Source organism: Pseudorasbora parva, chromosome 25, assembly GCF_024679245.1.
Source record: "Pseudorasbora parva isolate DD20220531a chromosome 25, ASM2467924v1, whole genome shotgun sequence".
Lineage (NCBI taxonomy): Eukaryota > Metazoa > Chordata > Actinopteri > Cypriniformes > Gobionidae > Pseudorasbora > Pseudorasbora parva.
The window spans coordinates 23858407-23871148 of record NC_090196.1 but is presented as its reverse complement, the minus strand read 5'-3'; the positions used below and the strand labels follow the sequence as shown (position 1 = coordinate 23871148).

Genomic DNA, 12742 nt, shown 5'->3' with positions numbered 1-12742 from the left:
CTACTGCCTACCTGTGGACGCCTTCATCTGCTCTCTTCCAGCTATAGCCAAGAAATGAACTGCTGCGGCTCATCCCACTGTTCTACAGTCTATCAGGCGCTTCATTAGCCATGCAATGAATAAAAGATCAGCGGCAAGGAGGGATAAAAAAAAATAATGAAGGAGGGGATGGGAGCGCGAGAGGAGTAAGAGAAAATGAAAACGAAGGAAATCTAAAACAGAGGCGGACAAAATTACCTCCAATATGTCCATGATTGAAGCCCAAAGCTCCTTCCCTCGTATTTTCCTCTATCTATAGTCATGAATATTCTAGATTGGAATGTCACTGTTATTCCATTACTTTTGACCCAATCAATAACTTTATATTGAATTAGGGGAAGAAGAAAAAAACACTGGGATGTGCTTGTTTCATTCAATTTCATCTTTGACATTGGCTACAAAAATGCCTCACGGGCACACAAAAAGAGCTGCAAAATAGTCATAAAGAAATAGAACTTTATTTTTCTGTCTTCTAAAGAGGCAAGGAGGTAAAAGGCTTCATCATGTGCTGAAAGGAGAGAGTGATCAATATTTTATCGTAGTCTACGGCCACTATGAAACCTCTCTGGATGTCTGGACGATGGCGATAAGACAGAAATTCCAGTTTCCTCTCCCAATTAAAAATGTTTCATATAAAATAAAATAAGCTACACGACCTGCTTACCCAAAATATCTACAAATCTACATTAAACAGCCATGTGACCTTGAGATCGCTTGCTGTCATTTTTACAACCGAGTGCATTCAGCTAAATTTAGGGAACGATTACCCATCAAACACGCAAACAGAAGTGTTCACAGTGTGGGGTCTGACAAAGCGCCGTGTAACTTATTTGTAGAAGCAGCAGGAGTGGGGTGGCATGCACATATTTTTGCACCACACTGTTTCGACGTAGCAGTGGCAATCATTTTGCCTCAACTTCCTACTGTTATTTAGTGTCGCATATAGCCAGCAGCAAGAACTACATTCTTGTGAATTGTGCTGATAAACTTGCTCTCATCAGGACTTTGTTTAAGACAATAACAAGAGAAATGGGTATGACATTGAACATTTCGTGATGTTCCTGAGATGTAGTGGATTTTATAAAGGTGATTTTTATTTGTTTATTATTAATATTAGTAGTAGTAGTAGTAGTAGTAGTAATAAATAAATACTATTAGTATTATTAATTGATTAATTTATACTTCTGCTATTTCTACTATACTTTTAATAATAAATATTTATTAATTTATTTAAGTGGTTCTTCATTTCAAACACAAATAGAACTAAACTCCCTGAAAACTCGAAAAGGTTTAGTTCACCCAAAAATTAAAATTCTGTTAAAAATTACCTAATTTCATTCTACACCTGTAAGACCTCCGTTCATCTTCAGAACACAGTTTAAGATATTTTATATTTAGACCGAGAGCTGTTCCTCCAGTAAATGTATGTACGGTATACTGTCCCTTTCCAAAAAGGAAATAAAAACATCATCAAAGTAGTCAATATGTGACGTCAGTGGATTAATTAGAATCTCTTGAAGCATCGAAAATACATTTTGGTCCAAAAATAACCAAAACTACGACTTTATTCAGCATTGTCTTCTCTTCTGGGTTTGTTTTCAAACCTGAAACAAAGTTTCGAACAGTCGTGAATCAGCGGATCGATTCATGATTCGGATCGTGTGTCGAACTGCCAAACTGCTGAAATCACGAGACACTGGCGATCTGAATCATTAATCAATAGGCTGATTCATAACCGTCCAAATCTTTCAAATCAGGCAAATTCATAACCGTTGAAAACAAACACGGAAGAGAAGACAATGCTGAATTAAGTCGTTGTTTTTGTTATTTTTGGACAAAAATGTATTTTCGATGCTTCAAGAGATTCTAACTAACCCACTGACGTCACATATTGACTACTTTGATGATGTTTTTATTCCCTTTCTGGAAAGGGACAGTATACCGTACATACATTCAATGGAGGAACAGTTTTAATATCTTAAAACTGTGAGCACATGAACAGCCCCAAACAGTTTTAATATCTTAAAACTGTGTTCCGAAGATGACCGGAGGTCTTAAGGGTGTGGAACGACATTAGGGTGAGTCATTTGGGTGAACTAACCCTTAAATATCAGAAAACCAAAAAAGATTTAATACAGGTCCACAAGTGTCAATTAATATGCAGGTTCATGCCCCAAATCTTCTACATTTGATCAATTCTGTCAACCCCACATAACAACAACAGGGCATTTTGAATCTCCGATCGATACCACCCGGTAACCGCTGCCCCCATTTCAAATGGCACGCCGGGATTATTTATGACTGAAGGCAGTCACCCAATACAACATGTAAAATGGAAAATACAGCAAACCTGTTATTGAGACAGTCTTCTGATTAACGTAGCATAGCGAGACCTTCATATCACATTCATATCTGCAACCACACAATGAGGGGTCTTTGAGGTTATGCTGTTCTCTATTGATCTTTCTGCCATTATGGTTATCATAAAAAGGGCCTCTAGACACATTATGAACATCAGGGGTCACTCTGGACGCGTCACAATACTTTATTAGGGACAGTAGCGGGTCAGTCCATATCAGCGCGCCTCCAAATCCATCATGTGCTCCTTTAAAATCCATAATTTGCACATTAGCAAGAGCTTTGCATACTTTTAGCTGTTTTAGTGAGTTATTAAAAGGATGTTGTGTCTAAAATATTATTGAAAATAATAATGTACATAACATGCTCATTCATGCGTGTTCTTGTGTCACCAATATCAAAGCGTAATGATACACAAAAAGCTTTTTAAGCTCTCAAGGTCAAAGAATAGGTCATAAAAAGGGGTTACAATAATAATGAATGCTACACTGGTAGTTTTCTAGATTACAAATGTCAAACAGGACCATTTCTGAACAGACAGGCGGTGGTTTTCTTTTGATCAGACACCTAAGGCTCTCCAAATTGTCAAATTGCACCTGTGCATCTGTAAACAAATAGGAGGTAAATAAAAGGGGGACTTTGTTTCGACTTAACAAGGCCCATAACCAGCAAGCAAGAGTGAAAGCTGTTTTTGTCAGTGAAAGTGCCTTTAAGCCAATAAGCCTGTCTTCCAAATAGTTTACAAACAGGAGTGGTTTTGTTATGCATGCGGTCAGTTTGATTTTCTTGCAAAGACAGAACTAACAATTACTAAACCTAAAGCAAAAGAAGAGAAGAGGCAGTGCCGATCCTATTGGATTTGATACGCTTCTTCAAAGAAGTTTAGATGCTAGTTGTTAAATCAAGTAAAATGAGCTTTAGGGAGTTTGGATAAAACAAATAGGAAACCTGATTTCCAAACCAATGGTTGCTTGTCGTTTAACCATCACTCACCCTTTTTTTTAAATATGTTTTGTTGAGAATGACTGTAAATATTTGGGTGCTCAGAAAATCTAATGTGGTATGTGCCACAAATTAAATAATAAAAATAATTAACCCTTTTAAGACAGACAGACAGACAGACAGGATGATGGGTAGAATGAAAGACAGACAGAGAGAGAGAGAGAGAGAGAGAGAGAGAGAGAGAGAGAGAGAGAGAGAGAGAGAGAGAGAGAGAGAGAGAGAGAGAGAGAGAGAGAGAGAGAGAACAACAGACACACAGAGAGGACGATAAGTAGAATTATAGATAGAGAGGACGATAGAAAGAACGACAGACAGACAGACAGACAGACAGACAGACAGACAGAGAGGATGATAGATAGAACGACAGACAGACAGAGAGGACGATAGAAAGAACGACAGACAGACAGAGAGGACGATAGATAGAACGACAGACAGACAGAGAGGATGATAGATAGAACGACAGACAGACAGAGAGGACGATAGATAGAATGACAGACAGACAGAGAGGACAATAAAGAGAACAACAGACAGACAGACAGACAGACAGAACAACAGACAGAGGATGATAGGTAGAATGACAGACAGACAGAGGGCGATAGATAGAATGACAGACAGACAGATGACGATAGATAAAACGACAGACAGATGATGATAGATAGAACGACAGACAGAGGACGATAGATAGAACGACAGACAGACAGACGATTGATAGAAAGACAGACATACAGATGACGATAGATAGAACGACAGACAGAGGACGATAGTTAGAATGACAGACAGACAGACAGACAGACAGAGGACGATAGGTAGAATGACAGACAGACAGACAGACAGACAGACAGACAGACAGACAGAGGACGATAGGTAGAATGACAGACAGACAGAGGACGATAGTTAGAATGACAGACAGACAGACAGAGGACGATAGGCAGAATGACAGACAGACAGAGGACAATAGATAGAATGACATACAGAATGATAGGTTGAACGACAGACAGACAGAGGATGATAGATAGAATGACAGACAGACAGACAGACAGACAGACAGACAGACAGACAGAGGACGAGAGATAGAATGACAGACAGAGGACGATAGATAGAACAACAGAGACAGAGGACGGTAGATAGAATGACAGACAGACAGACAGAGGAAGATAGATAGAACGACAGACAGAGGACAATAGATAGAACAGCAGACAGACAGACAGACAGACAGACAGAGGACGATAGATAGAATGACAGACAGACAGAGGACGAGAGATAGAACGACAGACAGACAGACAGACAGACAGAGGACGATAGATAGAACGACAGACAGACAGACAGAGGACGATAGATAGAATGACAGACAGACAGAGGACGAGAGATAGAACAACAGACAGACAGACAGACAGACAGACAGACAGAGGACGATAGATAGAACGACAGACGGGCAGACAGACAGACAGACAGACAGAGGACGAGAGATAGAATGACAAACAGACAGACAGACAGAGGACGAGAGATAGAACAACAGACAGACAGACAGACAGGACGAGAGATAGAACAACAGACAGACAGACAGACAGACAGGGGACGATAGATAGAACGACAGACAGACAGACAGAGGACGAGAGATAGAACGACAGACAGACAGACATACAGACAGACAGACAGACAGACAGACAGACAGACAGAAAAACAGACAGAGGACGAGAGATAGAACAACAGACGGACAGAGGACGACAGACAGACAGACAGACAGACAGACAGACAGACAGACAGACAGAGGACGATAGGTAGAACGACAGACAGACAGATTAGATCCATCGCAGTATTATGCTTCTGAGTCCCTGCGGTACAGCACATCTGTTTGGAAAGGGTTGATGCTCTCTTACTCTGGCGTGTTCATGTGACATCTACAAAGAATATTTCATGCATTTCAAAAAGCCCATGTCCAAAGCGTCTCTATCTCCATGACCTTTCTCAAACGGGTACTACCACCTCGGCATGAGACAATAAAAAAAAGGCTGATGCAAATGAGATCCTTTTGCATTTCCTTAGATACGCCACTCTGATAATAACCCTCCTCACCTCTCTCAGCCTCTCCTAGCACAACATATGCCATGGATGATTTCACAGCTTCTAACATGCTTTCCAGCAGCCACTGCCAGACAGACTGTGCTGAAATTAGCTGGCCTTGCACATAACCACACCTGCCAGAACAAAAGGCGCTTTAGGAGTCACAGATCGTGAAGCATAAGAATCCAAAAAACGGAGTATCGATGATCCGCAAACGCTTAGTCAACATTTTGCCCGGTGAAAAGGCAAACAAACTCTCCAATCTCAGTTCCTGCTCAAGGAAGAAAGTTTGATCGTCACATAAGGAGTGTAATTACGGATCCATTTGTGCCCTGAAGCTATTGTTTGATTACCTGAAAGCATCAATCAAGCAGGCAGACGGGGGGAAAAATCCTTCTTACGAACAGCGGCGAGCACAACACATACACTAGATGTCGTTTGAATTTCCATTAAAATGTTCTTCAATGACCAACATCCTTTTCATACCTTTTCCATCTATTATGGTATGGGACATTGCTGATGTCTTTTATAGGTGCCGATTTGCCGTGGCTGCTTTACGTTGAAAACAATTTCTGTAAAGCGTCTGTGTAATCTTTGCAAAGTAACGCCATTTAGATTTCAGGGAGTCATTTTCAACTGGGAATATCTGAGACGGTTGCTAATCCTTTCTTTTTTAAATCGCACATTAAATTAGGCTCTCAGACGTCTGTCTATAGACACAGGGACCTTCGGGATGGCTGAATGGAGACTGAATGGTCAATCAAATATAGTGGGCATGCGTCTTGTTTTCTAGTGCTAGTCACTGATAAATTCCCCCGTTTCATTGACAACACTGTGCACAGAATTCTTAATAAAGCTCGGTTTTTGAGAGTGAAAAGAAAAGAGGAGCTATTATGCTTTCTTCAGTGTGTAATGTTGCTGTTTGAGCATGAAAAAGGTCTGCTAAGTTCCAAAGCACAGTCACTCCAACGGGAGCTATTCTCTATATTGGCAGAACTGTTTCTAAACTCTATGAAATACCTCGATTGCAGTCTTGAGTTTCCCCCCAGGAACGTTCGCATCCCGACACTCCTCATTTAAATAATTCCCACCCAAGGCATTTGAAAAAAGGGGGCGGGGTCTGGTTGAGATGTGTTAGTGTGTCATAGCAGCGTTATGGTAGGGGGCGTGGGATTTCCGAAACACAAAATGGTTGACCAATCAAAACACACTGGTCCAGCCGACCAATCAGAGCACACTGTGAATTTCGGAAGGAGGGGCTTCACTGACACCAGAACTAAACAGAGCATTACTGAAAGACTGGGAAAAGAGGTGCTGCTGCAACCAAGTAAAGTATGTGCAAAAGAATGTATTTTTGAACATTCCCATCACAATACTTCTCATTTAAATAATTCCCACCCAAGGCACATGGAAAAAGGGGGCGGAGTCTGGATGAGGTGCGTTAGTGTGTATAACACCGTTATGGTGGCATTTCTGAAACGCGCTCAAAACAGTTGACCGATCATAACACACTGGTCCAGCCGACCAATCAGAGCACACTGTGAATTCCGGAAGGAGTGGCTTCACAGACACCAGAACTAAACAGAGCGTTACTGACAGACTGGGAAGAGAGGTGCTGCCACCACGTAAAGTATGTGCAAAAGAATGTGTTTTTGAACATTCCCATCACAATACTTCTCATTTAATAATCCCCAACCAAGGCATATGGAAAAAGGATGGATGAGGTGCGTTAGCAATGTGTTATGGCAGCATTATAATAAGGGGTGTGGCATTTCAGAAACTCGCTCGAAAGCAGTTGACCAATTATAACACACTGGTCCAGCCGACCAATCAGAACACACTGATTTTCTGAAGGAGGGGCTTCACAGAGCCTTACTGACAGACTGGGAAGAGAGGAGATGCAACCATCTAAAATAGGTATAATAGGTCCTTATTAAAAATAATCTTCAGAGCAACTGTAAATATGTCTTTGGACTGCCATTCTAGACTTTTCGTCAAAAATTAAATTTTTTATCATCTAATATTGCAAAATTGAGGGCAATTTTATTGGATTCTTAATTTGAGATGGTTATCTATGCTTTTATTTCCTCACGTTTAGATTATTGTTACTCTCTTTTTACTTTTTCAACAAATCTGCTCTAAATCGTCTCCAAATGGTTCAAAATGCTGTGGCGAGGCTTTTAACAGAATCTGGCAGAAGTATACACATCACAACCATTTTATCCGCCCTTCACTGGCTACCCATCAAATTTCGGATTGATTCGAAAATATTTGTTTTAAATGTTAGCGCTTTAAATGGTCAGGCCCCACAAAACATTGCTGATTTGCTGTGTCCCTACTCCCCAGGCCGTCCCTTCGATCCTCAGGCCAGAGTCTTTCCATGGTCCCAAAGACTCGTTATAAAACCCGGGGAGACCTGTCCTTTTAGGCTGCAACCCCCAGACTGTGGAACGCCCTTGTCCCTCCGTGTGCCCGACTCTGTCGATTCTTTTAAAAGGCAACTCAAGACAGTGTTATTTAAACAAGCTTTTAGTTGACTGGGTTTTATTTTAGGCTTTTTAAAACTTTCTGATTGTTCTGTTTTACTGGGTTTTTTTTGCTTACACTTTGTGATTTTATGTGTGAAATGTGCTCGATAAATAAACTTTACTCACTAAATGCAATGGAAAAACAGCAGTCTAGTTGCTTATTGACTTCATTAAGCATTTTTTGTTGTAGCATAAACAGTTAAATAAGAGGGATCTGGTATGTTTTCATATTCTGGCCATGCATTATGACATTCCATTAGCGAAATAAAAGAATAGTGCCGCTAATACAGAAATACCATTATTGAGAGTACAAAAAAAGACAATTAGCGTAATGGATAGGCTTGATGCAAACAAATGATCAACACTAAGGGTCCTCGATTACTCCAATGGGCAACAAAACAGCAGACTACAGCAAAGCTGGGGGAAAAACAACAATACATTGTAAAAGCTCTGAGCACATGTGACCATTACAAGCTCTTCTTTAGGTTATTCTCTCTCAGAACTCGAAAAACCCACTTGAAAATGTGCGAGACTGCAAAAAACAGATGGACCTCGACCACCTGTGATGCCCAGAAATACTTATCAGCATTAGTCTTGGGTATTTCAGACACATTTAAAACAAGTGTCATACCAGAATCGAAACCGTTTTTAAACATCTCTGTTTGTGAAATGTGTTATGGAAAGTGTGCCTGATATTCGACATGCAATACAAAGACTTTCATACCTTAAGTGAGGTTTAGGTTTCCAAACACGTCTTTGAGGTATATGAGGTAAGTTTTCACAATGGAAACCTGCATTTAAATAGCCAACAGTCTAAAGGGCAAATTAACTATATATTATATATACATGTTATTTAATGAAGGAAAATAAAGACCTGTCCTGACTTGACATTTATGTAAAATTTGACATTTTATTTAACTCAAAGCTAGTTACTGAGATGCAATGCTTGCATCAACTTCCCCTTGTGACAACTTGCCCCAGTCTCCTCTAAATGCCCTCCTCGCTCGACATAAGTTTCAGTTGGCCTTTGCTTTAGCTCTAGTAGTAACACTGAAGCTAGTTGGCCTGAAGGAGTATCGCCATAATTTGTAAATTGGTCAAGGTCGAGTGAATACAATAGAAGTGGGTTGATGACTCGTAGGGGAATGCCGACTAAAAATGTAGGCCTCTTTTTCAGGAAAGCTCTCAATCCTGCTACTCGCATACCCCACATCACAATTTGGAAGTTGGGCATTTTTTAATCATATCATGAACTCATTAGTAAAGGCTCCAAGATCCAAAATGTGCAGCCCAAGACTTGAAACTGGCAGAGTTACAGGAGCTGTCCAGTATCAGGGGTGCTGAACTCTCTACTGCTGAAAATTAAATCTTTAAAGCAAACAGCTAGTCAAAAGCAAACAAGTGAGAAGGGACATGCACGCTTTAGAGACCTGCTCCCTGATCGGTGGCTTCCCAGTTTAGATGCTGGAAAAGGTTACCACTATCCCCTCTAGTGGCCTTACACAGTGACTGGAGACGGGGCTGTAAAAACGTCTCCCTGAGAAACTGTTGAGCTCGTACATCAGTTTGCATACACTATTAGGCAGTTCGCCCGATAGAATGCGAGGGGAAAAAAGTAAATCCGCCACAAAGCGCTATACTGTTGTCACAGCATCCCTTTCTAGGCAATTCCCAACAAAGAATCAATCATCAATCGGGTTTTTGTTCCATCAAAATGCACTCTTTTGTTCTCAGTGCTGCGCTGGCATTGAAATATTTCAAGGGGAACTCGATCGGTCTTGCTTTTCGCACGTTTGTAGCCTTAAATTATTGATTTTACAAAGGGAAACATCATCCAGACTGGTGTCGTGTCCAGGAGAACCAGTGCTGAACCATAATTGTGGTTGAACCACAAAAGATGGCCCAGAAAACTTTAAGAGAGAGAGAATATTGATGTCTTAATATGGCAAACCTAAACGCTTTTCAAAATGCAAAATGTCATTATTTGGCATCCAAAGCCGGTTGAAGACAACAACGTTAATGTTCTTTGCTCCAGGCGTTATTATTTATTTGCTCGGATCAGTTGAGGGCCATTACGCAGCTCTCTTATTTATCCCAAAACCATCAGAGACCATCAAAAAGACCATAATTTAGCTATTACAGCATTAATGTTGCTTTCTAATATTACTTATTCGACTTGCCATAACCTGCCATGCACTGGAACATCAACCTAGACACGAATGCAAAAATGAGATGCGACTTTAAAATCCCGATGCACTTATTAATACAAGCTGGTGTGTCACTTCAAACTCATGCAAACCTTTTTTTCCTCCTTCTCTCTCTCTCTCTCTCGCTCGGTCTCTAATAGCACAATGCACCTTTCACGAAGCTCACGAATGTGACAAAATTCCTTTTGGGATTCCTGTCTTGAATACAAAGCAGCCTCGATAAAGACTTCTCTCTGTGAAGCCAAAAAAAAAAAAAAAGCAGATGCATTTAAGCTATTAAGCAATTAATTGTCCCCAATGCACTTGGGAATTTTTAACATGGACTTTGCGTATGGAGTGGCAAATATCCAACGGCTTTCTTTTCATTCCTGGTTTCAAAATGGACATTCAATTGCAAAGCTGGTCTTCTTTATCAATTTAAGATCGTTTTAAGCTACTGCCCATCGTCAAAACCCTTCTAATCATCCCACACACCAACACAAAGCCTGGAGTGAGTGGGAGGCTGAGAGTTGATCTCAATGCACACATGGACTCAACATGTGATGGAAACTTGTGCGCTTGACTTACATGGAGGAGATGTTCTCAAACAGGTCCGGGAGGCTGTTAGTGGTATTCCCATCGCTCACGGTGTCCTGTAGTGCCAGGAGGGGAAGGAAATTCCCTTGGTAAGACTTATTGCAAAAGATGTCAGTGGTAGAACAAGTGCAGGTCGGTGGGCAGTCCAGCATGGAGCTCATGTAATTTTGGAAGATGCTGAGGAGAAACAGGATCCTCCACCAGCAAACGCGAGGTGGGATGGAGAATAAATCCATGTTTCCAGGTGTCTCCCTCAATGTTTTAGCTCCTTGAGGGGGGTTAATGTTCAACGGCGAAAGAAACGAAAGCGCTCCGGGTATCCGTACGGTAACGCGAGAGCGCGCGCGGCTGCGTGGATGAGAGTAAAGGTATGTTAGATCAATGAGATCGCAATGATGTCCCCAAGAAAAGAGGGGAGAAATACTCCGTCAATGTAGAAAGGGCTCAAAAATCAACGGTCCCAGTCTGTCCTCCTCTCCGGGCTGCATGGTACAAGCTTCCCCGTCTCCACGGTGCTGTTTGTCGCGCAGTTCCAGGTTGTTGGAGCTCCGGCTTGAAGACTAAAAGCGTCAGAGCGCAGTCGAGAGAGAGAGAGAGAGAGAGAGAGAGAGAGAGAGAGAGAGAGAGAGAGAGAGAGAGAGAGAGAGGTCCATGCTCCGAGCATCAAGTCCCACCTACTGGGCAGATTAAAAACTGACGCACCTGCATAACAGCAAAGGCGATCAAATCAGCACTTGAAAAACAACGCACTTTGCAACAGGCAAAACCCCGCTGCCAAACAGTGTTTTCACATCGTGTACCAAGCAGTACGCACCATTATTTGACAAATATGGATGTCCGAGATTATTAAAAAGGGTGTGTGTGTGTGTGGGGGGGGGGGGGGGGGGGTCTTAACGTAGCCTACTACGCACTGATGTTGATTCATTTATAGTTGAAGAACTATACATGAAGGATGTTGAAGAACATTTACAGCCTACCATTTCTACAAAAAAATATATATACATACTGACTAAAATCTGCTGTCAAATAAGAAATACTTTCCTTCCATCTTGAATATACACATTTCCAATGTATATTTTTAAATAACTTCTTCTAGTCATTTTTTAACAGTCTTTTTTAAAAGGTCAAAATGTAATAATAAAAAAATATATTTCACCTAAATGAATAAATCTGTAACACTTTACAAAAACTCCTTACTCTCTAAACATTGTAATGATACATATTAGTATTAGTTAATTTACACGAAGCATTAAGCTGTCATCGTGTGTATTCTTTTAATAGAGACTGGAGCTTGTTGACACAAATGGAAGTTGCCACAAATATTAAATCTCAATAACTGTCACATGCCTGTCCTGTTTTGTGTGCACATGTGGGTTTTGTCATGTCTCCGGTCTACTGCCAACCCCGCCCTTCTTGTTATCTGATTATTGGTTAATTTGCCCCACCTGTTCCCTCTTGATTTCTTCCCCTTTTAAGCTCCTTGTGTTTGTCAGTCTGTGTTGGATCCTTGTGTAATGTCTGCGTCTTCCGTCCTCCCCGTGATTCTGTTGGTTTGTTTAAGTTTGTATTTATATTATTCTATTATGTGTTTTTCCCCCTTGTGGGTTGTTGTTTTGAGTTTATGTTTTATTTTATAATAAATGATCATTTTCTGCACTTGAGTCCTCGCACCATTTTCCTGTTTCCCTTGTCTGTGACGTGACAGAAGGATCCAACCATACTATGAGGACTCAGCAGAGAAGTTCTCCCTCGGTGCCAGTTCCGGGGGTCCCGAGTCCGGGAATCCCGAGTCCAGACATGGCCTGGAGGGCCGTAATGGGAGGGTTTGTGGTGGCAGTCCTGCATGCTTGGGAAAAGCACAGGGTGTCATCCACCACTCCGGTGGTCCCAGTTCCGGTGGATCGTGCGCCGGTGGTCCCTGTGCCGGTGGATCATGTTCCGGTGGTCCCTGTGCCGGTGGATCGTGCTCCG

The 12742-nt window shown here is 41.4% G+C and overlaps 1 protein-coding gene across 2 annotated transcripts in view; it reads right to left on the bottom strand.

Moving 5' to 3' along the window:
• ntrk3a (neurotrophic tyrosine kinase, receptor, type 3a) overlaps positions 1 to 12742 on the bottom strand; it is a 338706-nt gene that overhangs the window by 286134 nt on the left and 39830 nt on the right. The window contains exon 1 of one of the 2 annotated variants that reach the window (XM_067435676.1): positions 10763 to 11332. The exons of the other annotated variant lie outside the window; for it this stretch is intronic. Within the exon in view, the coding sequence (XP_067291777.1) occupies positions 10763 to 11007 (245 nt within the window). The 5' untranslated portion in view covers positions 11008 to 11332. Of the gene's footprint in view, positions 1 to 10762; positions 11333 to 12742 lie in introns of those variants that run through there. 2 annotated transcript variants of the gene reach the window in all.